Below are 26,705 nucleotides of genomic sequence, written 5' to 3'. Positions count from 1 at the left end.
CCTCTAATATAGAAAGGATAGAAATACATGTTAAGACTCATGCATGCATAGAACCTATAAACAGTTTATGAGAACTGATGTTACAACGCATGATGAAATGAACAAATACTTTGAAGAAAAAAAGACACTACAGTACCCAGTACTGATCCTGTAGTGTCATGATGTGAAATCCAGCAATACTATTATTCTTTGTTCAGAGTGATTTTAGCCTGCTATGGTTTGTTTAATCTCAACATAAATGAAGGTATGGATAACTGCATGTATGTTTAAGTGTAGAGGATTGATACCCATATCACTAAGTTTTTGTTGGATAGTTGAACAGAACCATTTGCAGTCTCGCTGTTTGAATTCCCACTTTGTATGTTTTACTTTTCTATCTTGAACAACTATTTGTAAGAGGACAATACGTGAGCAAGGCATGGTGGCTCATGCCTGTAATCCCATCACTCGGGAGGCTGAGGCAGGAGGATCATTGTAAGTTCGACACCAGCCTGGCTAAAAGTGAGCTCAAGGCCAGCCTGAACTGCATAGCAAGACTCTGTCTCAAAAGACAAAGAAAGTAAGAAAGAAAAAAAAGGACAATATGTAATCATCAATTAGTGATTTCTTATTGTTTATCTTTTCTTTGAAAGTATGTATTATTTCTACCCATTTTCTGTTTTGTTTAGTCTTTCTTTAAAGAACAATTTTTTAAAAAAGACTGGTTTAACTTTCTGTTCAAAAGTTTTTTTTCTAGATTCATTCTCATTAAAATTGTTTATTGGTATTTTTAGAGGTTAACATAGGAATTATACAGTTTAAGAAATAAATTTGGTATCAATTACATGTGCTGAAAAGGACACATACATTGATACGTAGCATGTCTGATACTTTGGCTTTAGGTCATAATTTTTCAGTGATAAAAACAACAACAGAGTACTGGCATAGTGATACATATATAGACCAACAGCAAGACTGAAGGTTTAGAAATAAACTCACATTTATGGTCAATTAATTTTCAACAGAGGTGTCAAGAAAATTCAATGGAAAACAGACAAAAGAATGACCTTTTCAACGATAGTGCTAAGAAACCTGGGTATGTACAAGCGAAGGGGTGAAGCTGCATCCTACCTCACTTCACATGTAAAACTTAACTCAAAATACACCAAAGACCTAAATGGTAAGAGCTAAGACTAGCAAATTCTTAAAATAAAACAGAACAGTAGGTTTCTAAGATCTTGAATTAGACAGTGGTTTCTTAATGACACCAAAATCACAAGCATCCAAAGAAAAATAAATTGTACGTAAGCAAAATTTAAAGTTTAGTGCTAGCTGGGTGTGGTGGGATATAACTGTAATCCCAGCACTTGGGAGGCTGAGGCAGGAAGATCACTGCAAATTCAAATCCAGCCTGGGCTACAATGTGACCTCAAGGCCAACCTGAAATGCACGGCGAGATCTTGTCTCAGATAAAAAACAAACAACATCAAAAAACAACTTCAGTGCTTCATATAGTATACTACTGAGAAAGTGAAGACAACTCACAGAATGAAATATTAATAAAGCACATATCCAAAAGGGTCTCGTATCTAGGAAAGAACTCTTATGCTCAATAATAAAAGGGCAACTCAATTCAAAACCAGGCAACAGATCTGAATAGGCATTTCTCCAAAAGATATATACAAGTAGACAATAAGCATAAGCAGTGTTCCAACAGAATAAGCTATCATGAATCTATGAATCAAAACCACAATGAGAAACCACTTTATGTCCACCAGGATGGCTATGAGCAAAACGACAAACAGGGTGGGGAGGGACATAGAAAACCTAAAACCTGGTATCCAGTTTACAGGAATGTAAACTGGTGTAGCCACTGTGGAGAATACAGTTCAGTTCTGTGAGCAGCTAAAGTCCTGCCATGTGAGCCATCAATTCCACTTACGGCTGCTGGTAACAGCCATGTCTATGCAAACGCCTGTAAGTCTGCAAGTGTCAACAACGTTGTTACTGACAACAGCCAAAAACATGCTAACAACCCACTCCCCACCAGTCGATGAAAGGGCAGACAGAGGCGGTACACCACAGGGGGACATCATCCCACCATGAAAAGGGAGAAGGCACGGATGTGTGTCATTGTGTAAACCAACCTGGAAAGCATCGTGCTAAGGGAAATGAGCTACACCCCAAGAGCAAGGGAAAGGCCACACGCCGTGTGATTTCATTGCACCATGTCCAGAACGGGCAACTCCACAGAGACATAAAGTAGGTGCGTGTCTGTCAGGGGCTTGGGGGGATGCCAGCATTGGGGATGACAGCAAAGGTAAGTAAAGTTTCTTTCTGATGTGATAAAATGCTTCAAAATTGCCTGTGGTGACAAATGCAGAATTATATGACTATGCTAAAAACCACCGAGTTATTCACTTTAAACTGGCTAAGTATATGACATAAAGATTATACCTCAACAGAGCTGCTGAAGCACAGAGATGATAACAACAGGGGTAGTGCATTACTGGGTCACGACTGCTCATCTGGGATTTGTTTCCTATAACCCTCTCCTTGCCAGCACTAATACTGCCCCTCGCTTTTTATTGAGACAGGGTTTCACTATGCAGTTCAGGCTGGCTTTGGACTCACTTGGTAGCCCAGGCTGGCCTTGAACACATAGTGATCCTCCTGTCTCAGCCTCTGGAGTGCTGGGATTACAGGTGTGCACACCATGGCCAGCTCTGCACCGCTTCTAAGGAAACAGGAGTGAACATGCGGATTTCCTCTAATGTTAATGCTAAGACTCCACTTCATTTGGTTTTTGTTCCCTTGCATTGGCCAGGGCTACCAGTGGCAGGTTTCTTATGAATTCATTTTTTGACTGCCGTGCAGGCCATGGCTTTGGTACTGTTTCTGGGAGCAGGAGGGAGCTGGAGGGAGTGTCCTGTCCTATTGGGAGGTGGCTCTAAGAATTCTGTTTTCCCAGCTGGAGACAGAGTTGCATGCCTATAATCCCAACACTCGGAGGCTAAGGCAGGGAGATTATAAATTTGAGCTCAACTTGGGCAACTCAGTGACTTAGTGAAACCCTGTCTCAAAGCCAAAAAAGAAAAGAAAAGAGCTGAGGCTGTAGCTCAGTGGAAGGCCCTAGGTTCAATTCCCAGTAGCACATACACCTTAAAGAAATGAGTCTCCCTCCCACTGTGAGTGAGCTGCCTTCTGTGGCAGAGGTCACACTGGAGAGAAGCCTGCAATCTGTGGGCACTCCCAGCAGACTGGGCCTGCTGTCCTCCTCTCCTGGCAGTGGTCAGGCTACAGGCCACACAAGCCTGTCCACAGTGCCTGCCTCTCTTGCATGCAAACCTGCCCTGCCCAGTAATAGACTTCCAGTGTGGGTGAGCACTGCTGGAAAGCTAGCCACAGAAAACCCGGGGTCAGGCAGAGTGACTCAGCTGCACTTTTATCACCTGCTCATTACGAAGACAATGGCTCTGGGTCCCAAGTCACTGTGATTATCTACGAGTACAGTCTCTGCTCCCTGGCACGGCCCAGCACTGCTCCTCAAAAGCTCCCAGCACCTGTCATTTCCCCCAATGTGAACTGCTACTCTCAGGCCATGGTCGGACACTTCTTCCTCTCTGTGACACAATCTCTGCAAAATCTCACGGACAGAGATGTGCTGCGCAAATGGGACAGGCAGCCGAGAGACTGCAGTATGAGGCAGAGGCTTGGAGGGTAACCCGAGCCACTCGAGGGCTTGCAATTTGGGAGAAGCATTTGAACTCAGGCTTTGAGACCAGCCTGCGAACTGCAGTGAAACTCCATTTTCAAAGAAAGAAAACATACTATAGAAAGATGACTTAGAGAAGTTACTCAAAATTCTAAAATATACAACTTACAGCTATCCTGAATATTATATATGATTCAAGAACTAACCAAAGCATTAACCATAGTCCAGAATCCCTATGGAGAAAAGATTCTATTGATATAGACAGACAACACAAAAATACCAAATGGCAAAAAGCCAAAAGCATCTAGATGGATTCTTGTAGCTGTTCTCTTGTACTTCCCTGGTACCCTTCAGTGCAAAGCCATGAGAGGTCTTAGGCTAGCTACGACCAGCTTACAGAAAAAAGACCAGGCTGGGTGTGGGGGCATCTGCCTATAATCCCAGCACTCTGGGAGGCTGAAGGAGGAGCATCACAGGTTCAAGTCCAGCCTGGGTAACTTAGTAAGTCCCTGTCTCAAAGTGAAAACATTAAAAGGGCTGGATATAGTTCAGTGTGAAAGCCCTGGGTTCCTTCCTATAGCACCACATACAAGGATAAATACAGTCTTGTACTAGACCCCACAGCCACCTGGTATTATCAGGTTTTAAAAATCTAATGAACAAGTAGCAAAATCATTGTTCCCCATTTCACCGGAGTATTTAACCCAAATACCACCTTCTCCTTAGTCCACCTGAGGCCACATTCACAGAGGAATGGTGTGCCGCTCAAGTTTCTTCAGTGTCCCATTCATAAAGGTCACACTTTATTTATTTGCCTTTCACCCAGAAAGTGATATCCACCAGGACTCACTGAACTTTTCAGCCTCTTCTCTCGAGTCTTAACATCAGATCACCCAGTAGGACACATGTGGCCCGGCAGTGGCACTCTGACCCAGTAAGGACCTAACCACCTCCTACACGCCACACCGCTGGAAAACTCTGAGACTGGCAGTGTGCACCTCCTCACTGAGCTAGTCTGAAACAGACACAGCGTTTAAGAAAAAATTCCGACTTCACAAAACGGCCCCTCATTATTTAGGACCCACTCCATCAACTGAAGGAAGGGCCTTACCGAAGACAAGGTAACAAATCATCCAAGCCCAACCACTGGAAGACAATTAGAAGCCTGGGATTAGCTCAGTATTGTAGGCAACAGACGCCAAATTATTTGAATTAGCAAGACCACTTATATGACTGGGCCAAATCAAACATGTCAAAACCATGCTCACAGAACACAAAACCAAAATGCTTGCAGAGGTGATCCTCAAATCTCTCTCAACACCACCGCTAATACCTCACATCCTGTTTTCCTACCTACATGCACAAAAGATCAGCCATGCACTAGGGCAGAGATTTTCAAAGTGGCAGGCCTGCAGAAATGTGGGCTGCTGCACTTGCAGGAGCCTGGCCTTCACACAGCCCTTGGGCCTCTTACCAGGGTCACCTATAATCTGACCACCACAGCAGTAGGATCCCTGCAGCTAACTGAAGCACTCTGCTCCTTTCTTCTAAGTGGCTGACAGCCCTTCTCCTGGGACAGCCTACTGCAGCATTCCCACCGAGATTCACCACCCATGTCCTAGGATGATGCATTGGTCTGACACTTCACCCAGGTTCTAGCACACCTGCCCAATGGCAGAGCACCCTGCAGGGGTCTCCCTGGCTCAATAAGCACCTGTGTCCCAAAGGGACACGGAGAGGAAACTCCCATACCAGAGCCTGATTTCGTGCTCTCTGCTCATCTGGGCAGTGCAAATGGGCAGCACCAGTTGGCTGTGAAGTTGCCAGGTCAGGGCTGCAGAGCATCTTCCTCCTCACGGTGCAGCAGACGGCACGGCTCGCTTTGTTGCCTGAGTTTAACATGCTTCTGTTGGCAGATGAGTCAGAGACAACAGCAGGAGGAAATGGTGCTGTATAGCGCTGCAACTGAAACCAGCTTTCAGCAAACCCACCTTACTCTCAGGAGGCCCAAAGGCAGTGGCAGGAATCCTGAAAGTCCCTGAGATCACTCTGGAGTTCAGTGGCATGAGAGCCAGACAGATGCTCCAACGAATGTGCCCCAGTTCCTAGCAAAAGACCGCGTATCCCAAAGACACTGGGAGAGTAGCCAGCAGGATGCATGATGGCACAGCCATCATGGAAAACAACCTGACATGTCCTCAAAATGTTAAGTGTACTTACCACCAACCCTACTACTCCACCCCTAGGGGGGATACCCAGAGAGCCAAAAACAGACTCCCACGGGAACTTGTACACAGGTGTCTGGAGCGGCACGGTCTACCACAGCCAGAGGCAGAAAGAGCCCCGGTGTCCATCCACGAACCCTTTACTGCAGACTCAGACCATCACACAGCAGAAGGACTGCAGATCCAAGCTCAAACCTGGCCCTTCCTGCACAGGCACAGAGAACCGTACAGCTCCATGTCTGGGAAGGACCAGAATCATCTGGTGCCCAAGATGATGCATGTGAGAAACCTCATGTATGGGAGAAACTGGGCTGGTCAGTGGCAGAAGGAACACTGGAAACAGGGCCTCAAGTTCCACCTCCTCTTCTGCCCTGTATGCCATGCTGCTCCTTATGTTGGCCTGAGTCCCTGGGGGCTTGTGGCTGGTCTGAAGGATGGAAACTGCCACTCAGGGGCTCTGCTGGCAGCTGGAAACTAGCGAGGCCTATGGAAGACAAAGCTAGACTCAGTCCTGCCCCCAGACAACCAGCAATCATAAAGGAGGGCTGGTGCCACAGTAGTTACTAAACATTACTTGAATGCAAAACCCAGAATAAGGGGTAAAGATTGGAATCATGATTTTCAAATCATCCAGGAGCGGAAAAATTGTTTAAAAATCAGCTTTCTGTTGGGGACCAGGCTAAGTGATAGATCATGGGGAAGTAACTGAACCAGTCCATTAGAGGCAAACTCTCCCTGGTCCTCAGTGTACCCTGAAAATTGTCTCTTTTTCTTTATTCCCCACTGTGGCCCCAACAGGTATCCCCAGGGTCTGATCAGCCCTTGGTAGCCTTCCATGTCGAAGCTAAAGAAGTTACTCTTTACAGGACTGTAATAAAAATTTACTGTCTTCTGTTTGTCACCATTATGGTGACTGTCAATGTAACTAGACAAACAACTAGCGGATTAGTCAAACAAGCTTCTAGGTGTGTCTATGGGAGTGTTTACAGAGATGACTGGAATGCAGTCCAGCAAATGAGGGAGAAGCCTCACCCTAACTGTGAGTAGTGCCACCCAGTTAGCTTGCAGCAGCTGGGAGGACAGGGAAAGACAAGTGGGCCTGCACGGAAAAGGGCTGCTCTGCTGGACAGAAGAGAGTCTTTTGCTTGTGCTGCTGTCTATAGGCATCAGGCTCTAGCTCCTTTCCCCTTCAAAGCAGCCCCACATCAGTGCCTCTCCAGGGCACACCAGACCCTCGGTCTGGGTCTGCACTGTACCCTTGATCCCTCTTGTTCTATGGATCCCAGGCCCTTGGACTGAGCTGTGACAGGGTCTCCTGATTCTCCAGCACACAACCACGGTGGACTCTCCTGCCTCTGACCTCACAAGCTAATCTGATAAATCCTTTTGTCTAATTATATATACCTTTTTCTATTGATTCTATTTCTCCAGCAAACCCAAGCCAATATACCGTTCTTCATTGGCCCTCTTACCCAAGTTGCTGAAAATAGCCACAATCCTACCCCAAACCACACCCCATGCCATGTGCCCTCACCTACCACAGTGCAGTGGGACACTCACAGAGCATATGGTGTTATGGTTTGGATCAAAAATGTCCCCAAAAGGGGACTTAGATGTGGGGCTATGGAAGGTCATGCTTAGATGTGGGGCTCTGGAAGGTGATGGGATCAGCAGAGGGCTTCCTGCTTGGCTGTGTGCTAGCAGGAGGAGGGGTCCCCAGGTGTAACCTGGAGGGGCACATTCTCACCCTGCACTCCCCCTCCTCGAACTCTTTCTGTCATTCTTTGCTCCTTGGCTGCAGTGAGCCGAGCAGCTTTCCTCCACCACACGTGTGCCTGATCAGGTGTGAGATGTTGCACAAGTCAGCAAGAAAAGTGCAGCCACGACACCTCACAAATCACCAGGGAAACGGCCCCAGGGGGCAGACAGTGGAGGAAGGAAGAGGAGATGGGGGTGGGTGTTCCACACCCTGACTGTGGTGTCTCAGGAGGAGATGCACCTGTCAGAACTTACAGAGGTGCACAATGCCAAGAGAACTCACTGTGAGGGGATCTACTGGGTGGGACTTTAGAGAACTTGTGTCAGAGGGAAAAAGATCTCCACGCCTGCTCTGCCATGCTCTCCTGATCACAGTGCCGTGGTTTCTGCCACTGTCCGCTCTCCACAGAACACCTGTGGCACGTGAGCCACCTCTGTGACCCAGCACTCTGACAGCACGTGAGAATGTGGAACCTTCTCAGTCAGACTCACTGACGCACCAATGCCTGGGGAGCCTGTGTGTCCCCCTGAGCCAGCACAGCCAGAGGAAGCATCACCACACTGGATGCCAGGCGACAGGCGAGCTCCACCCACTAGCTGCCGCCTTGTCACAATTCATGCCTTTCCAGCTCAGAGCTCAACTGAACAGAAGCTGCACACTGGCAACCCCAGCTTCTCACGAGGCCTAGGCAGGATGATCACAAGCTTTTCTGCCTGGACAACAGAGAGAGACTTCATCTTCAGGTAGAGAAAACATAAAAAGGATATAACTCAGTGGCAGAGTACCTGCCTATGTGTCTGTCCCTGGGTTTAAGCCTGGGTTTAAGCCCTAGTATTAAAGAAAAAAAAATCACCATCCAGCAAAATGACATAGATTATACACCTTCTGAGTCATACGCAGAGAAGCAAATCAAATTTGCAAATGCCACCTGGCACAGTGGTATGTGCCTGTAATCTTTGGAAGGCTGAGACAGGAGGATTGCGAGTCTGAGCTCAGCCTGGGCAATTTAGCAGTAAGTGAGACCCTGTCTCAAAATAAAAAATGGGCTGGGGATACAGTTGACAAGCTGGATTTACTCCACAGTTCTGCCAAAAGAAAGAAAAGAAAGTAAGTAAATTAGTAAATGTTTTTATTTAATAAACAGCCTTCAGCCGCACATGACTATAGTTCCAGGTATTCATTGAGGCTGAGGCAGAGGGATCACAAGTTCTAGAGATTTAGCAAGACACTTCTAGAAAAACAAATAAAAGGCCTGGGAATGTAGCCTAGTGGCACAACATTTAAGAGGCACAAGAGACCCTGGGTTAAATACCACAGCAGGGATGGGGCATGAAAAAAACCAAAGACCTTCAAAGCAAACCCGTGATAAAAGTAAAGAAAGCTGCCTTGTGCTGGACCAAGCAGGTGCCAGGCCAACCTAGGACAGCCAGAGGTCACTGTGGCCTCAGCATCCACCCCACAAAGGATTATTTTTTAAATGTCTACACAGGACCTGCCCCACTAGGATTTCAGTAAAAGCAGAGGAATGCTGTGAGGAAAGTAGAATTTCCCCTCTTTTAAACGGAAAGTTATCCCACGAGTAGCATGGGACCCAGCAGAGACGAAAGGTCAGTGTGAGAAGGTAATGGTCTTTGCAGGAACACACTTCACCACTTCACCGACTCAGAGCAGATCTTCAGTGCTCACCAGTGACACACAGCCCACCACAGAGACAGAGACGATGAATGAACCCCAGGGCCAGTAACCTGTCCCAAATAAAAGCACCACCTGTGTTTCCTTCTGAGGTAATCAGGGACTTAAAGACAGGCTTATTGTTTTTTAAACTAAACCCATGACTCATCACTTGGGCCCACAGATGCCCAGTAGGTAACTAAAAACAGAAGGAAAGTCTGATGCGTTCTTGGGCCCACAGATGCCCAGTAGGTAACTAAAAACAGAAGGAAAGTCTGATGCGTTCTGTATCCTTTTTCACCTTAACACTTTGGATACAATTATGTCAATCAGTTCCCTAACTAAGCAAGGTTAATCAGCCTTAAATTCCCCTAGCCTATCTCACCCTCTTCGAGACCAAGGACACCAAGAGGTCGTCTGCAGGAACACGCAAGACACCAGCTGTCTCTGGTGTCCTGAGCCTGGGGTCACCCCAGATCCCAGCACCACTTCACATGTCTGAACTGCTCCAAGCAAGGAATCACCACACTGCAAGGAGTCCTCTGCAGCTATGACGCTGGCCCTGAGATGGTGGTCAGCCAGCCACCAACCCCCACAGCCCCCGTAACAGTGCTGCTGCCCCTCTGTCGAAAGGCCACTCTGATCCCTCGCTTCAGACTTGAGCCCCATCAGTTCTCAATTGGACCCTTTCTCTGCTTCTCCTTGTGCTAGGGGACTAGCCTGACCTTTGTCAGAGCTGCACGCATCCCCTCTGCTTTCTCTTACTTCCCTCGAACGCACACTAGAAGCCTGCATTTTGACATCCATCTTCAGTGGACAAGGCCCACACTGGCTGTGACATCAGTGTGGACCACCTCTCGCCTCACGAGGCACTCAGGAAATCCCTGGGCTTCCCCATAATGGTTTTGCTGTGGAGTCTTATCCTAACTCTCAAGCAAAAGATTAGTGTTTAAGCCTTCAGAAGAAAATTACTGAAGACAATTTAAATTTTTAGAATTCTTTAAAACAAGGGTGCAACTATTTTGAAGATAACAATATGCAATACACTGACTATTAACTTCCTATCTCAGCTTGTTTTGAAATCCCTTATCATTTCTACTGTTTTTTTTTTATTGTTTTGCTTTCTTTTAATATCTTTAAAATAAAAAAGAGCTCAGTTTAGGCTTAGTTTAAGGTTTTTCTAATCATTTCTCAGCCTTTTGGCTAAGGCCAAATGTAGCTTACCACTTTTCTTTGGCGAGACATCAGTAATTGCAATGAGGATTCCAAGTAACAAGCAGCTAAATCAACAGTTTTGCTTCATTTTTTGATTCCTACCAAGCAAACTAACTTGTGCTTCTTTTGGATTAGTCACTCTTAATAACTGATATGTATCAGAATCCCTTCAGGTGATTTTCTAAGACCCACACACTTGGTACCTATCCCAGATCTCTAGAGTCAGATTTTCCAGGGTGAGGCCCAGCACTGTTTCTGAAAACATCCCTGAGAAATGTTCACATGCTCGGATGCTCATCTCTGCCCGTGCATTTGAGAATTACTCACTTGTTACAATTCCGGCCAAAGCGAAAACGAACTGGTTCTCGTCCGAATTAAGGTCCTTGACATCCCCGTCCAGCGCCTTCACAAAACTCTCCATTGTCTGGCCAGTGATGTGGAAAAACTTCAAAGCTTTTTCCTGAAAGTTTAGAAAGGAAAGTATCACAGACTTTTGCAGATAGGAGTATAAAAGTGTAGGATACAGAAGAAAGACTCTGGTTTTCATTACAGAAGGGATACTTAAAAATCTATTTCCTCCATAAAATTCCCACTAAGAGATCAGAGGAAACAGCTTGGGGTGCCCAGGAACAAGAGAAACTGCTCTTGGGGCTGATACATTTGTGTCTATCTGTGGACCTATATAATAAAGCAGGACAGATTTTACACCAGGACGGCAGTATTAGGACACACTAACACAATAATACACACAAATAGACTAGAAAATATAGGTTACACATTTCAGAGATTTTCAGACCTTTAGCAGATCTTTTTTTCAAGAAAATCTTAACTGAAATTACAACATGTGAAAGAGACAGACCAGTAAATAGGCTCTTCTGGGAGTTCAAATCCTCATTACTGGCAAAAACTTTTCACATCTGCAGAACCTCTGTGTAACTTACTTGGGGGCACTAGGGCTCTGAAGAGAACTTTCAAACCAAGGTACATTTTTTGAGAAGTTAAAAAAAATTAGAAAGGGGTCGGGGATTTAGCTCAGCGGCATAAGCACCTGCCTTGCAAGCAGGCAGTTGTGAGTTCGATCCCTGGTACTGATAAAAACAAAAAAGACAAAAAAAAATAATAATAATAAATTAAATAAATAAAATTAGAAAACCAAAAGCACACACTTAAAAAGGCCAAAGAGCACTTCCTGGTAACAGAAATATTCCAAGACTGGATTATAGTGATAGCTTTACAACCCTAGAAATCTGCTAAAAACCACTGCATTGTACACTTACAGTGGGTAAATTTTACAGTATGGAAATTATACCTCAATAAAGTTCAGAGTCTTCTAAAGTGTGCCTAGACCTCTCACCTAAAGTCAAACACAACTGTTTCTCTCAGTGGTAAGAAATGGTCACTGGTCCCCTGCTGCCATCTGCCTCCTATCCCACTCCCTCTGTGCCCACTGTCTGCCCAGGGTGAGACCCACCCCAGGCTCCCCCTGGCCTCAGAGGTCAGCTCCACCCACCACTGTGTCTGCTCTGAGGCCATGGCTGTCACTTGTGTTCGCTTTTCACACCTCCCCTCCTAGGGCCGAGCCAGGCCTGTCCAGCCCCAGTGCCCATGCCCCACGTGCTGATCACTCCTCACTCACAGCCAGGTGAATCCTCCAAAATTCTGCTCTTGTCCGTTCATCAAGGCCCATTTCAAATTCCTCCCCTTCTGGGAAGTTCCCCGGTGTTTAAACACATGAACACACATACACACATATTAAAGAATACACAGCACCCAAAAGGCTAAGGATTGTACTACATTGCCCATGAGAAAAAATGCAGCAAAGCGCATGAAACCAGGTTAAACTCCTTACATCCACGAGTTTAACAATATCGAAGTGATAAAAGATCTGCAGATGCTGTGCGTGCTGGCAGACCAGAGACCTACTGCCTTTGTCTTACACATCCCTGACACCAGGTCACTGAGGACTGTGGTGACAGCTCGGTGTCTGTTGACTGTCTGAGGGATGAACTGGTACAAACAGCAAGACATGGACGTGGCCTCCGAATCCTCAGCAGACACGCGGCCTCCCTGAGCTACATGGACAGCATCCAGCGAGCTGCCGGCATGCTTACTCCTCCCAAGATGGTTTTGACGACCTCCTCGCTGCCAGAGACGCCCCACAGCAGGGTGCAGGTGGTGGCTCCCATCTCTGTACAGTATTCTGCCTGCTGCAGGAGCTGCTGCTTTGCTTCATTCAGCTGCTGTTGAAGAGCCAGTTTTTCCTAAATTCACAACAGAATAAAATCAGAAAAACACACTCTTCGACCTTTAAATATATTACAGCGCCTCTTTCATTGAGATACTGATTAAGGAAATGCCTTCAGAATTGTAGAAAACAGCTGCAAATAAAAATTAGTCTTTAAGAGTCATTAATCCATATCTATAAAGTAGATTCCAGAGTCTTGGAAAAGAACATACAGCTACATTATGGCTTTAGCTAAATGCAAAAGATCTGAATCCACCGCATTAAGTAAAGTCACAACAGAGGCATCTCAAGTGCCCAGTGCCACCCCCAGAAAAGCACCAATGGGGACTCCTGAGCAAAGCAGCAATTAAACATGCAGTCCACACCCAGGGCAGCACTTCTGCTTCTGTGTGGCTCACCCCACTGTCCAGACATCATGGATTGGAAGTAGACAGAATGAAGGCGCTCGGACACCCCAAAGGATTCAAGGAGAAGTGCTGTACAAAGACTCTTTCTGGATAAACACACCCTCAAATCTTCATGAGAACACGGTCCAAAATGCTGGTAAATATCAAATACATATCTGTGAAGCTAGACAGGGCATGAAGCCCAGAACCAAGACCAGGAGGAAAGCTAAGCACACGGGCAGGAGTGGAGGCAGGGTCCTGGGCAAATCCTAACATGGGACTAGGGGCCAGGACAGGATTCTCACCCTCCCTTCTGCAGTGTCTGAGAACACCGGAAGCTAAGCAAGTCTCTGCCAGGTTTTCTTTAAGGAGAAGGACAAGGAACTTCCCTCTTGACAGCCTCTGACCACGTGAGCACACCCCAAGGATTTACCTTAGGGGTTCTAAGGGCAGAGGGGTCCTCCACCAGAAGTACCTGAAATGCCCTTGAAAGGAGACAGCAATTCCTGACCTAAGAGACAAACTGGACTGGTGGTATGGCTCACTGACAGGGCACCTGCCTGCATGTACGGGGCCCTGGGTCTGATTTCCAGCATGGGGCAAAGGGACACAAAAATATAAAAACCTAAGTTTGCATATGCAAATATAATTGCTTGCGTAAATCACACGGTTAAAGTACATTAGATGTTCTAGGGGTTTCTGAGAAGTAAGCACAGGACAGTTAGAGGAGAAAGGGCTTGTGGTCTCTGGGAGAAACGATCAGATGTCGCTGACCTCCTCTCTTGGCAGAAAGTGGCCGTGCATTAGGACAGAGCTACACACACACACATCACACACATGCTTCTTCCAGGAGAAAATGGGCCCTGGAGCCCACGCCGAATGCTGACACTACCTGACATGACCTGCGGAGCCCTTGTGTTCCCCACTTGCCTCACAAGGCAGCGGGATTCCCTGACTTGCCAACCAGGCAAGCGTAGCTCAGTGCACTCACCAGTAGGCAGCACTTTACGGCAGCGTTTTCCTTTCGGAACCCAGCTGCTCTTAACACGCAAGGGGTTTGCGTTCCTCCTGGTCTGGCTGTGGTGTTCTCCAGCAAGGTCACAGAGGAAGCACTGGCAGTGGCAGCAGGACGGTCCCCACGGCCACACGTGGTGGTTGCAGGAGCAGCACCACAGCACACTGCACGCACAGCATGATGACATCCCAAGAACCTTGAAGAAGACCACATATTCACAAAAACCTCACAGGTAGGATAGCAGCAGTAAGCTTTGCAAAACGGACATGAGTCATGCTGCATGGTAAATGCTAGACAGCGTCACAGAGAAAGCGCAGAGCTGCATAAACAGGGATGTATACCGTGCTTACGCACTGAAGATCTAACGCTGGTAAGATGACAGTTCTCCCCAAAGTGATCCGCAGAGCCAACACAGCCCCGTAAACCTCAATGGATTTTTCTGTACAACGTAATAGTGTGACTCTAAAATTCATAGGGAAAATATTAAAAATATCTAAAAAGTGTCTGAGAAGAAATATTCAATCCTTTGAATTGCAAAATATTCAAAATATCCAAAAAGTGTCTGAGAAGAAATAACAAAGCTAGAGCACCAGCACTGCCACATTAACACAAAATGAAACAGTATAAAGCCACAGAATACAAACCAGTGTGGTACTGGCATTAGGACAGGCAAGTAGAGCTGTGAAACACCCGAATTTTTCCATGTATTCATTCATTCACTCACTCATTGGTATGGGAGTTGAATCCAGGGCATTTGCACTGGGCCACATCCTCAGCCCTTTTTACATTTTTAAATTTATTTTTGAGGCAGGGTCTCACTGAGTTGCCTAAGTGGGGCTCAAACTTGCAATTCTCCTGCCTCAGCCTCCCAGAGTGTGCACCACCAACCCTGGCTCAAACACTAACATTTATGTCAAGTGATTTTTAACAAAGATGCCGAAGTAATTTTATGGAAAAATATTAGACTTTCAAACAACTTGGGCTAAGACTACATATTTATATGCAGAAAATATTAACTAAAAATGAATTATGCACTTTAATGTAAAACTTCTCAAAGGAAGTCTTTGTGACTGTGGATTAGGCAAGTATTCCTTAGACACGTCACAATGAAATCATGACCTGCTTAAAGGGAAATAAACTGAACTCCACCAAAATGTCAAACTTTGACTCTTCAAAAGACATCTGTGAAAAAACTAAAATTCAAGCCATTTACCAAGAGTAACTACATCTAATCACATACAGTCTGTCCTATATAACTGATGTTCCAAATCCACTGATTTGTCAACAAGGATTGAAAATACTCAGAAAAAAAAACTATCTGTGCTAAATACATGCATACTTTTTTGTCTTGTCAAACAGCCCCAAACAATACACAACATCTTCACATTTACACTGCATTAGGCCTAAGTCAACAGAGATTTTGATTTAAAATATATGGTAGAATATGTCTACATTGTAAGAAATACTACACCATTTCCCATTAGGAACCTGAACACCAGCAGATTCCCACATGAAACCTGCTGGGAACCAATGCCCTTCAGATACTGAGGGAGGAATGTGTCTGTAAGAGGTTTTTCCCTCCAGCTCATATAAAGAAATTCCAATTCAATAAAACTGATTAAAAACAGGAAAAACACCCCAACAGACATTCCACCCAAGAAACCGTAAGAAGGACTGGTATGTACAGGAAGAGGTGTTCAATGTGATTAGACATGGGAACCCCCATGTGGGCTCCTCTAAGGCAGGACCCTCACACAACACTGGGTGAGTGTGAAATGGCACAACAACTCAGAAGTTTCCAAGGAAGCAAACCACACTTAAAACCCAACAATGTCATTCCTTGACATCATCGGAAGAAGAATGAAAACAAGTCCCCTCAGAAACTTGTACATGACTGTTCAAGTGGCAATATTTAAATACTGGAAACATTCCAAATGTCCAACAACCAGTGATTGGACACAGAGAATGAAACTTATCTGTATAACAGGATATCATGTGGAGATAAAAGCAAACAACTGATACTTACCTTGCCATAAATGAACCTTTAAAACATCATGCTAGCTGGGCATAGTGGCACACACCTATAACCCCAGCACTTGGCAGGCTAAGCAGAAGGAATGTGAGTTCAAGGCTATCCAGGCACTGGAGTGAGATCAAGGGCAACCTAGATTACATACCAAGAGCCTGTCTCAAAAGCAAGCAAACTAACAAAAATTATGCTAGCCACAAAACACTATGTGTTACATGATTCTGTTTCTATGAAATGTCCAGAAAAGACAAATCTAGACACAAAAAGTAGACCAGTGGTTGCCTAGGGCTCAGTAAGAGAGCAGGGGCTAAATACAAGAGGTACATGACAGAAATATTTAAAAACCTGATTGGACAAAGTCCGATAGTCCCTCATTGTGATTATTAATTGTGATATATGAACTCAACTTGAGCAAGAACAGCCCACAGTTCAATAAGTTCTGGGTGTGGCTGAGGTTCTTGAAATGTAGGCCAGCAAACCAAGGAGAGGTGGTGCGATCCACCCTGGAGGTGGCACTAGTTAATAGGCTTGCAGCTTGGACAGAAACAAGGGAAGGAAAAAGGAAGTGCTGTCCTGCTTGTTTGGTTTTTGTTGTTGTTTTGAGGAACTCCAGTCTTGGCCATTGCATTTGGGTACTGGTCTCCAGTTCCTTTACCTATCCTTCTAGCATATTCTTCAGCCTTCCAGTATAGACTCTTTGTCTTTCTGGCACAGTCTCACATTGTGACTCTGCATTGAGCTTCCAGGCCATTGCCCCTCAACTGCTGCTAGACCTTCCAGCTCTCTAGTGAGCAGACAACCATTTTGGATTTTGCCATCTCTGATTCAACAGACGGCCACTGGGACTCTTCCATCTCTGATCTTACAAGCTTTCTAATAAATCCCTTGAACAATCCTACCTATATTTTTTTATTGAAACTGTTCCTCTTGAAAACCTAACTAATACATACTCTGGTACCAGTAGTGGGGTTGCTGCTGTGACTGCTCAAACATATGGTTCAGAAGCCTCGGGAATTGATTTGTGAGAGGAGCTGGAAAAGTCTTGGAAATGCCAGATAGAAAGAAGCCCTAGAACGCTGTCAGCTGAGCTGGACAGGAGATTTTGACCAGAGCTCCAAAGAATGGAAAGCAGTCAGACCAGAATGCGAAGACCAGGCTCAGGCAACAAGAACTCATTTGGCAGCTAAACTCAAGACCATTTGTGTTCACTCTGATAGAAAACTCTGCCTACATTTGGCTCACATCCTGAGATTTTGCCACAGACTAAGATTAAGAGCAGTAAACTAACCTGGTAGCAGAAATTCCAAATCCAGAAAAGTCACAGGATATAAGAAAAACACAAGCAACTGCATATTAACAGGCTAACAATGAAAAAGTACAAACCAAAATTAAAAAGCCCAAGCCCATTTACAATTTTCTAAAGAAAATGAAGTACTTAGGGAAAAAATATAACGCAACACATATGGAATCTGTATTGTGAAAATTAAAATGCTGGTGAAAGACATTAAAGACAAATAGATAGACATGTTATGTTCATGAACGAAAGATTCAACACAGATAAGATAATTCTCCACAAACTGATCTACAGATTCCGATCAAATTCCCAGCAAAATATTTTTTGGGCACTGATCCTATAATGGAGGGGAAAAACTCAAAGGATATAATGTAGCTAAGACAAAAGTCTGTGATTCCTGTCCCGACTGCACAGATCACAGGGAGGAACCTGGAAACCCATTTTAGACTTGAGGAAGCAGGAGAGCACCGGGGCTTGGATCCCTGTTTAGAGTACTGCCGGCACACACTTCCGTGTCAGGGAAGGCAGAGATGACTTAATCCAGCATCTGAGGAAAGGCCAGCAGGCCACAGGGAGTCAGCATCAGGGAGAGGGGTGCTGAGTGACAGCAGCCATTCTCAGGCCCCCGTGGAAGGCTCCGATTACAGGCTTCATCCCAGCGTGGTGCGGCTAATTCCTCTCCCTCAAGTGACCTCAACTGCGTCAGTCAGCGAGGTGAGTCAAGACTGGGCGCCTCTTCAGGGTATGTGGAGCTGTCCAGGACAGAGTTCAGGCAGCAGCCACCCTTGTACCCTGGGAAGAAAGGCTCCTCTTTGTCGGCACAGGCACGACCGTTGGAGAGCACCCTATTGCTCTGGAAGGACTCGCAGCCACCTAAGTTTTGGTTCCACTGAGCGTCTGTGCCAGCAGCTTTGCCAGGTGGCCCGAATCTCCCCAGTGTCAACGGTGATCACGGGTGGTGCAGGTGTTCCAGGGCTCACTGTGGCCCTGTGCTTTCTGTGGGCTTTTTCCTGGTGGCGTACACTTTTCAGTCAGCAAACCAACTGGGATCTCATCTGCCTATTTTTTGCTATTTGTATTCTTATTTTCTGTATTTCAATTTGTTAGGGAAGAATGGTTACTTTTATGACAGTAAAAAGTAAGTGGTTGCCAACATTAATGTTTCAATAAATTTTTTAAAGAAAAAATTCACAGTATAATTCAGCTAAGATCAAAAATAAACTATAGTTTTTGAAAGAATCTTCAAAGTTTGTGCCTGATGCCCTATTATGTATAAGTCTACCTCAACGAGGGAAAATTCCGGGGGATGGAATCGTGCTTCTTTATAACAGCCTTATTCAGGTATAACCTGTATACCACCACTTTCTTCTTTTGTCAAGTCTGAGAACTCGTAGTTGGTTTATACAGCTATATGTTATTCCAGTGCAGTCTGAGGGATGCACAGCACAGGGCCACAGCAAACACTGCCACCCAAGAGAAATGCCCCACTGCAGCCACCACAAGGCATCATCTGTACCCACCTGGCTGGGCCACTCAGCAGGGGACCTGAGTGAAACAGAAGGCAGCGTGGGCTAAACCGGTGCCATAGTCTAACTGCGATCTGAGTATCGGGGCAGTAACAACACCCGAGTGCTGACCCCTACCACTACCATGGTAATGTCACCCTTCTGTACTGGCATTTACTGGCATAGCTTATTTTTAAGCATTATTCCTACAATGCCAGTAAAAAATCTATTTTCCCTTTGCCTACTAGTTTTTTTTTTTAAAAAGGAAATCTTAAGATTATGCTCAATAAATGCTTCAATCTTAAAAATATCTTAGAAATTTGAGGAAGGACAGGATTGATGGGTTCCATTTGTCACATTTTTCAGATTGCTGCAGGCCCAGTGGTCAAATTCCTTCAGACTATGAAATGTTCAGTCTGAAACTTCCCAACGCCCATTCTGGTTTATTCTGATCCAGATGGAACATGGCAAAACTACCTTTCAGCTTGAAGAAGGTGGAGCTTGGCCCAATTCGGCTGAAGAGCGCAGCTGCTTCCCATGCTGATGTGCATACTGGGGCTGGGCATGGCCAGAGGGCCAGAGACGCCCACAGACAGGGCTTCAGGCAGCTCTCACAGGAGGAGGCACCAGGTGGCACTCCCTCGACTGCCCGCCTCCCGCTTCTGGGGAGGACCTGCTGAGGCACCTGCGGGGACAGCCACTGCCACCTGCCAGCGCCCAGCCAACCTCAACACACACTAGTGGTTGTCATTAATTCTAACATTTCATGATTCAAAAACAGAAATATGTACAAGTCCCTCCTTTCTGTGGTTTTTTTTTTTTTTTTTTTTTTTTGATACTGAGCATCAAACACAGGGCCATTATACTGCGCTGTGTCCCCAGCCCTTTTACATTTCGTTTTGAGATCAGTCTCACTAAACTTAGGCCAGCTTTGAACCTGCAACCCTCTTGCCTCAGCTGCCTCGGCTGCTAGGGTTACAGGGATGCACCACTATACCTGGAATGAGCCTCTAATTTTACAAGTGGCAGAGTATGAGATGCAGTTTTATGGATATGAAAAGGAAATAAATTTGTCACCCAAAATATAAATCATTTTGAAGCAATATTATAGCTTCTAATTCTGAAATTTAAAAAGAAAAAAAATATATATATATATATGAGACAGGATCTCTATGCAGTTCGGGCAGGCCTTGATCTCGCTTTGTAGCCCAGGCTGGTCTTGAACTCACAATGATCCTCCTGCCTCAGCCTCCTGAGTGCTGGGATTACAGGCATGAGCCACCACACCTGGCCATGATTAGTTATTCCTAAAATGTCAGTAAGTAATACATGATTATACATCCAGCTCCAATGTAAGTCATCATATGCACCATGTTTTTCCCTGGATTCGTACTTTGTCATGAACCTTATGGCCTTCATATTTTGGAGTTAACTTTTCTAAATATGAAAACAGAAATGCACCAAATGAAGAACCTACATGCTAAATGGTTACAGAGTCCAACTGCTCACGCATCTTCCAAGCCATGCAGGATACGGCCATCTAAAAATCACCATCTCTTGAGGATGAGGGGAGAAATGTAAGAGCTGCCGCTGCTAATGGGTGAAGGGCAGGAAACCAGCGAAGCCTTCCGGACGCGGCTGAAGAGCCTGTCCTGGTCACCTACCTTCTTCTCCCTTCCACAGTCGGCCTGCAGGGTTTCCAAGCGGGCTTTGAAATGCTCACGGTCCAGTTTTAGCTGCTCCAATTCTTGCTCTTTCATTTCCAGGTCTACAAGAAAGAGACACAACAACACTCCAGAGACATAAACCACAAATCCCTCCTAGGCATCTGTGTACCCCATCTTCACTTAGGACAGCCTAGACTGACTGCTTGGGTCAGAATATGCAAGCTTCTGATGGCTTTCTGCCCCTGAACAACCAGTACTCTCCCATTGTTTTTGTTGGGTTATCAGTTTTTAGCCCAGAGCAGAAAGGACCTCTTTCGCTGCTTTGCTATGTGTTTTGATGGCCTCCCTTTACTGCCAAACGTGTACTCAAGACTGCAAGAATGTGTTATTTAAAGGGCTGAAGGCAGAGCTGCGGAGCCCGGCTGTCTTGTGGCACAGACTTGGATCTGCTCTGTAGAAACAGAAGGCAGCCTGGTGTGGAGACGCTGCCAGCGGGGCTGATTCACAAAGCGAGTCCCACAGCCTGGCAGATGGCTCAATGGAACAACTGCATAGCAGTCACCACGGGGGCAGCCGCAGAGCCCACGATGAAAGAACACCGTGGTGAGGGGGAGGAACTACGTGTACTACTTCCTCTCTACTACATTCATGGCTGGATGAGTCAAACAGCCAACAAAATCCCCAAGGGAGCCACATCAGTAAGTTAAAGTATTACCGACTTTACATGCTATGCTATAGAATACCAATGTTCAATCAAACACGGGGCTGGGACCCAGCTCAGTGATGCGGAGTTTGCTCTTCCAGGCTAACAAATCATCTAGTACATGCCACACGACAACAGAGAGTGAGAGTGGAGGGGAACCAGTGCCAGGGGCGACCTGTGTGGCTTCTCTTACTGGGACAATAACATGTCAGGACAGTGGTTCCTAAGTTCAGTGCACATTGGGGTCAGCAGCGACACGTGGGCCCCATCCATGCAGTTTTGGGTTCGGCTGGCCTGGGGTGGACTGGAAAACCTAACATTCCTAACATGTTCTTAGGTATGGCAGCTGCCGCAAGGCTGAGGATCACCGAGAAGAACCTGATCACTCATCACCAGCAAGTAAGGCACGCGGGACCCAAGCCCAGAGCCCACCAGGGGGCGCTCGGCTACAGCACTGAGGAGGTGGCTGGAGGCAGGGAGATCTTGGTGAGGGCAGGAGCTGTAGCGGCAGATGCCTGCAAACAGACCCTGACTCCACCCTCCAGCAGAAAAAGCTCACTGTGTGCTACAGAGAGGCTGGGTTTACAACCTGGGGGTCCCGGAAGGCAGCAGGAAGCCTGCTTACCATCCTGTGAGGACTGCTGGCATGCCCAAAGCTGATGGGAGACAAAAGGCCTCTCAAGTTTTCTAGAGACCCCACGAAGAGTGGTCTCTGAGCCAGTAAGCAGACCACCTAGAAATAAAAGAATTGCCTGGAAAGCTTCTCTTAAAACATGCTCCTTAGGAAGTAGGGTGAAGTCACTGTGGGCTATTTCTTTTCTGGTCTTTTAAGATATCTAGCGCTACATGACTTTTACTGGAATTATTTTGTCACACTGATCCTGGCCATCTAAGAGCTATCAGTGGAGCACTACACTTTAAAAACTACTTAAGGGGTTGGGGATTTGGCTCTGCAGTGTAAGTGCCTGCCTGGCAAGCACAAGGTCCTAAATTCGATCCCGGGTACCAAACAAAGCTACTTAAAACTACATGAATGCACACTGTTAACAGTGTAAATGAAAGCATAGTCAAAACATATATGTACATATTACAATCATATATGAAATTCCACCACACACAGATAAAAAGAAACAAGGTAAAAAGAGTTAAAATTTTCAGCGGTTTGTCCAGGAGTGGTAACACACACCTGTACTCCCAGCACTCTGGATGGCTGAGGGGAGAAGTATGAAACATTCAAGTCCAGCCTGGCCACTAGTGACTTAGTGAGACCCAATTCTCTCTCTCTCTCTTTTTTTTTTTTTGGTCTTTTTGAGACAGGGTCTCTATGCAGTTCAGGCTGGCCTTGAACTCACTTTGTAGCGCAGGCTGGTCTCGAACTTACAATGATCCTCCTGCCTCAGTCTCCCGATTGCTGGGATTACAGGCGTGAGCCACCACGCTTGGCTGAGACCCAATTCTCAAAATGAAAAATTTAAAGAGGGCTGGGGATACAGTCCAGCGCAAAGGTCCTGGGTTCAGTCCCCAGTATGGATACAGACAGATGCAGCTACAGAGATACAGATATCAGTGGTTCAGTGTTTTCTTTGCAGATAACTCTTAGCTTGCTTCTTCTATTAAACTGTGTATTACATGAACGTGGTAAAGAAAGAAAATTGTATTTCCACACCCTCAGCTCATACTGCAGGAATGCTTGGGAAAGTGTCCCCAAGTCACCTGCACTACAGCATCCCACAGCCTCCTGTGCTGTGTGGTTGTGTGGATCCTACAGTGGGTTAGTTCAGCAGGGCAACAGGGTCAGAGTGAAGCACCCATCAACAAGCAAAGCCATAAAACTCCGGAGGGGGTGTGTGTGTGTGAGGGACGCCATACCCACCCACCCACAGCAGCCCCAGAGGCACATGGCGCTTTTCCGCTGTGTACGGCTGCCACCTTGTGGCCAGAATAGAGCACTGTTGCTGTCTCCTTTACCCATCACACCTGTCTCAGTCAGTCTGGCTCCCTGGTTGTCTCCTTCCACCTTGAGGACTGAGGCTTTCCCCGATTTTGTTTTATGCTGCACCTAAAATCGTATGTGGAACACCGTCCGCACTACCTAGATACTTACCACATTAACGAACTTCACTGCTGTATATTTCTTCAGCTTTGAACAGAGTTAAAAACAGGGTTACATCCTGGTTTTCTAGAGGTCACCTTCCTCTGTAATGAGGATGCATTGTCTGCAATTTCTTTAAAAACCCAGGACACAATGCAACAGGCAGCAAATGACAAATATGGTGAAGACATCCTCTAACCAGGGACCGCTGCCCAGCCCAGCCTGTGTGTCAGCTGTGACGTGTCAGCACTCAGAACGAAGGCGAAATCTCAGCCTGTGCTCAGGAGTGAGGCTGGACACGGCACAGTGGTCGCCAAGCCTCACACTATGTCAGGGTCTATGGATTTTTGCAAATTGCAATGCTTTTTGGGAGGGTTGTTCTTGGTTTTTGGTACTGGGAATGGAACTCAGGGCCTCACATTTGCAGCCAGGCACTATGCTGCTGGCTACATCCCAGGCCCTTACAATTCTCTTTCCATGATGGAGTTTTAAATAACATGAGGACCACTGCTGTCTTTTAGTGCTTAACTTACTCGCAAGGAGGGCTCAGAGAGTTGTGAAAAGCAGGACTTCTAAAACATTCATCAAAGAAATTAAGACCATGCAGAAGGGGGTCTGGATATATAGCTCGATGACACAGTACCTGCCCAGCAAGTGTGAGGTCGTGGATCACTTTTTCCTACTTTTTATTGCCTGCATGTTTATAACAAATCAACTATCTTAAATATGAAAATGTTTTTGATCAAAATAGCAAAGAGTCACAAAATAAGAACACAGGCTTTTTATGCTTATATATGCACAGCCACGAACTTTTACCTTCTTATCACCCTGACAGGCTCGTAAAAGAACTCAGAGTGCCCCCTGGAAGGCTGCATCATCCTTGAGCTAGGATTTGCGGAGTGTATTAGTTTCCTTGCGGCCATGGGGACAGCCACAGACTGGGTGGCTTAGAACAATCAAATGTCCTCACTCACCAGTCTGGAGGCCACAAATCATGGTGTCACCGGGGTCACCCGCCTCTGAAATCTGGAAGGGACGGGTCCTTCTGGGAGCCCCAGGCACTCCCTGATTGGCGACAGCCTTTCCGGTCTCTGCAGACACCTCGTGTGGACTCATGGTGTCCTCACTCTCTTCTGTATCCCATTCCCCTTTTCTAAGGATGCGTCAGGCGGGAGGAAGGCCCAGAGCATGGCCGCGTGTTAACGTCATTGCCTCTGTGCAGACCTCTGTCCAACGAAGGTCCCACTCTGAGGAAGCAGGGACTGAGTCTCGACACAGCTTTTTGGGGTGGGAGGGACTCCATAAGCTGCAGAGCCACCTCCTTCACATGGGGCTGTGAGTCCCTTCCTGTCGGAGGCATTCCTCCTCACAGGGCTCCCCAGAGCACTCAGTCCGTCTCCAGGGCGATTCTGCATCCTTTGGGGCCCCACAAATAATTCCGAGGATGTTTTATGTTTTCTTGGGGGTGCTCCGTATGTGAGCAGACCTTCCTCCCACTCGGTCAACTCCGGTAACCACCGCATTTCTCATGGGTTTCAAACTAGATTAAAAGTCGGAATATTCCACAGTGCATCTTTTACAAAAATACCTCAGTTAAAGGCCTCAGTGCATCTGAAATGCTAAACATTCCAGCTGTCAAAATTTTTAAACAAACCAGTTAAAGCAGAGCATGAAAATACCTCTTTTTTCCTACACTGATGAAAATCTGCATCCAAAACCATGTCTCTGCTCTAACAGCAAACTGGCCCTCCTACTTACAAGATGAGGATGCTCAACCTACAAGAACCTGCCCTGTCCCGCCGCCGCCCACGGATGTGGCACCAGCTGGCATCAGTCACTTTTCCTACATGAGTGGCGAAACTCCCAACCCTCTCCCATTTTATGTCTCCACAGCAGGAAGTGGTGCCTGACAGATATCAGGCAGACACTGACTGACTCACTGATTGACTGATCAGCTTGAAAATAAATCCACAGCCTTGATGACAATGACAACAGCCCTAATGCTGAACTTACTGAACTCAATGAATGATAAAGCCTTTCCCGGAACAGTTTCATCTGTGGACACACTGACGGGATGTGGGCGGCTGGGCAGTTAGGAGTGACACTCAAACATCCCTTGCCCCTGTCCTCCTCCATCCTGAGGACCGCTCACCTCCTCTCTCCAGGACCCCTTTCTGCTTCCCTTTTGACCCCCACACCACCCTGGGGTTCCAGGAAGCCTCCATGAGCCCTGCAGTGCCTTCTCCATCCTACTGTCCCCAAAAGCAGGTGTATACAGATACCGCAGCTGGGCTGCTTGTCTCCTGGCTTCCTGCTGGATGCGGGCAGTGGGAGGCTCCACAGGAAGCAGGAGACAGGACGTTGGCCTCCCAGCCACATCCTCCCTTCCAGGTAGCGGTGGTGCTGCCAGCGCCTTCCCTACACAGCACACGGCCTCCCGCTCCTCCAGGCCTAAGAGGTGACAGTGGGCTGGGCCTGGGCACTTCCCTCTCTGCTTGCCAGCTCCCTGAGCCCTGCCTGCGCCCATTCCTGTGTCCCTGGCCGGGACGTGGACTGACGCCGGCTCCTCCGGGCCGGGGAACTCTGGCTTGGCCTAATCTCCTCCTGGAGCTCACACTGCTCCCCCACTCCCGCTGGCCACGCTGCTTTACGCTCCTACAGACCTGGGCTAAGCGAAGGTCTCCCTCGCTCTTCACTAATGTCAAGTGACCCAAAATGCCCATCTGATTCTGTGTAGGCCAGGCTGGCCCTGGACTCATGATCCTCCTATCTCAGCCTCCCAAGTGCAGGGATTACAAGTATGTGCCCCACACCCAGCCACACAAACACTTTAAAAATCACCCTGTACAGTGGTTTTCAAGTCCTACTGTGGACCTCTGAGAGTGCTTTAAACACAGTTACAGTTTGATAAACATTTGAGTAGTACTTCCATTTTACAATGTTTTAAAAGAATTTTTTTGGAAATAATTTCAGACTCACAACAAGTTGCATGAATAAAAATAATACAAAGAATACTCTTCTTCTTTTTCTCCAGCATTACCTAGCACATTGCCACACTTGCTCACCATTTAGAGAGCTTTCCTCCACCTCTCCTGACTACTTGAGGGTTAATTATGTACCATGGCCCTTTGATCCTAAATTGTTCAGTGACTATTTCCCAAGAACAGAGATGTCAGCCAGGGGTGGTGGTGCACACCTGTAATCC

At 46.4% G+C, this 26,705-nt stretch overlaps 1 protein-coding gene across 11 annotated transcripts in view; it reads right to left on the bottom strand.

Moving 5' to 3' along the window:
- Hsf2bp (heat shock transcription factor 2 binding protein) overlaps positions 1–26,705 on the bottom strand; it is an 80,940-nt gene that overhangs the window by 49,806 nt on the left and 4,429 nt on the right. For 10 of the 11 annotated variants that reach the window (XR_002789810.2, XR_010039315.1, XM_063224537.1 and 7 more), the window contains exons 3-5: positions 20,703–20,806; positions 12,676–12,825; positions 10,892–11,024 (exon numbers count right to left, since the gene is read on the bottom strand). Coding sequence is in view for 9 of the 11 variants with exons in the window: in XM_063224537.1 (XP_063080607.1) it covers positions 10,892–11,024; positions 12,676–12,825; positions 20,703–20,806 (387 nt within the window). In the remaining 2 variants the exon portion in view is untranslated. The remainder of the gene's footprint in view (positions 1–10,891; positions 11,025–12,675; positions 12,826–20,702; positions 20,807–26,705) is intronic. The other variant, XM_063224540.1, reaches the window with a different exon arrangement.

The sequence above is a fragment of the Cavia porcellus genome, unplaced genomic scaffold (assembly GCF_034190915.1).
Source record: "Cavia porcellus strain 051 isolate PalLab524CR breed Dunkin Hartley unplaced genomic scaffold, mCavPor4.1 scaffold_15, whole genome shotgun sequence".
Classification (NCBI taxonomy): Eukaryota; Metazoa; Chordata; class Mammalia; order Rodentia; family Caviidae; genus Cavia; species Cavia porcellus.
The sequence above is the reverse complement of the archived record's forward strand: the minus strand, read 5'-3'. Positions and strand labels throughout refer to the sequence as shown.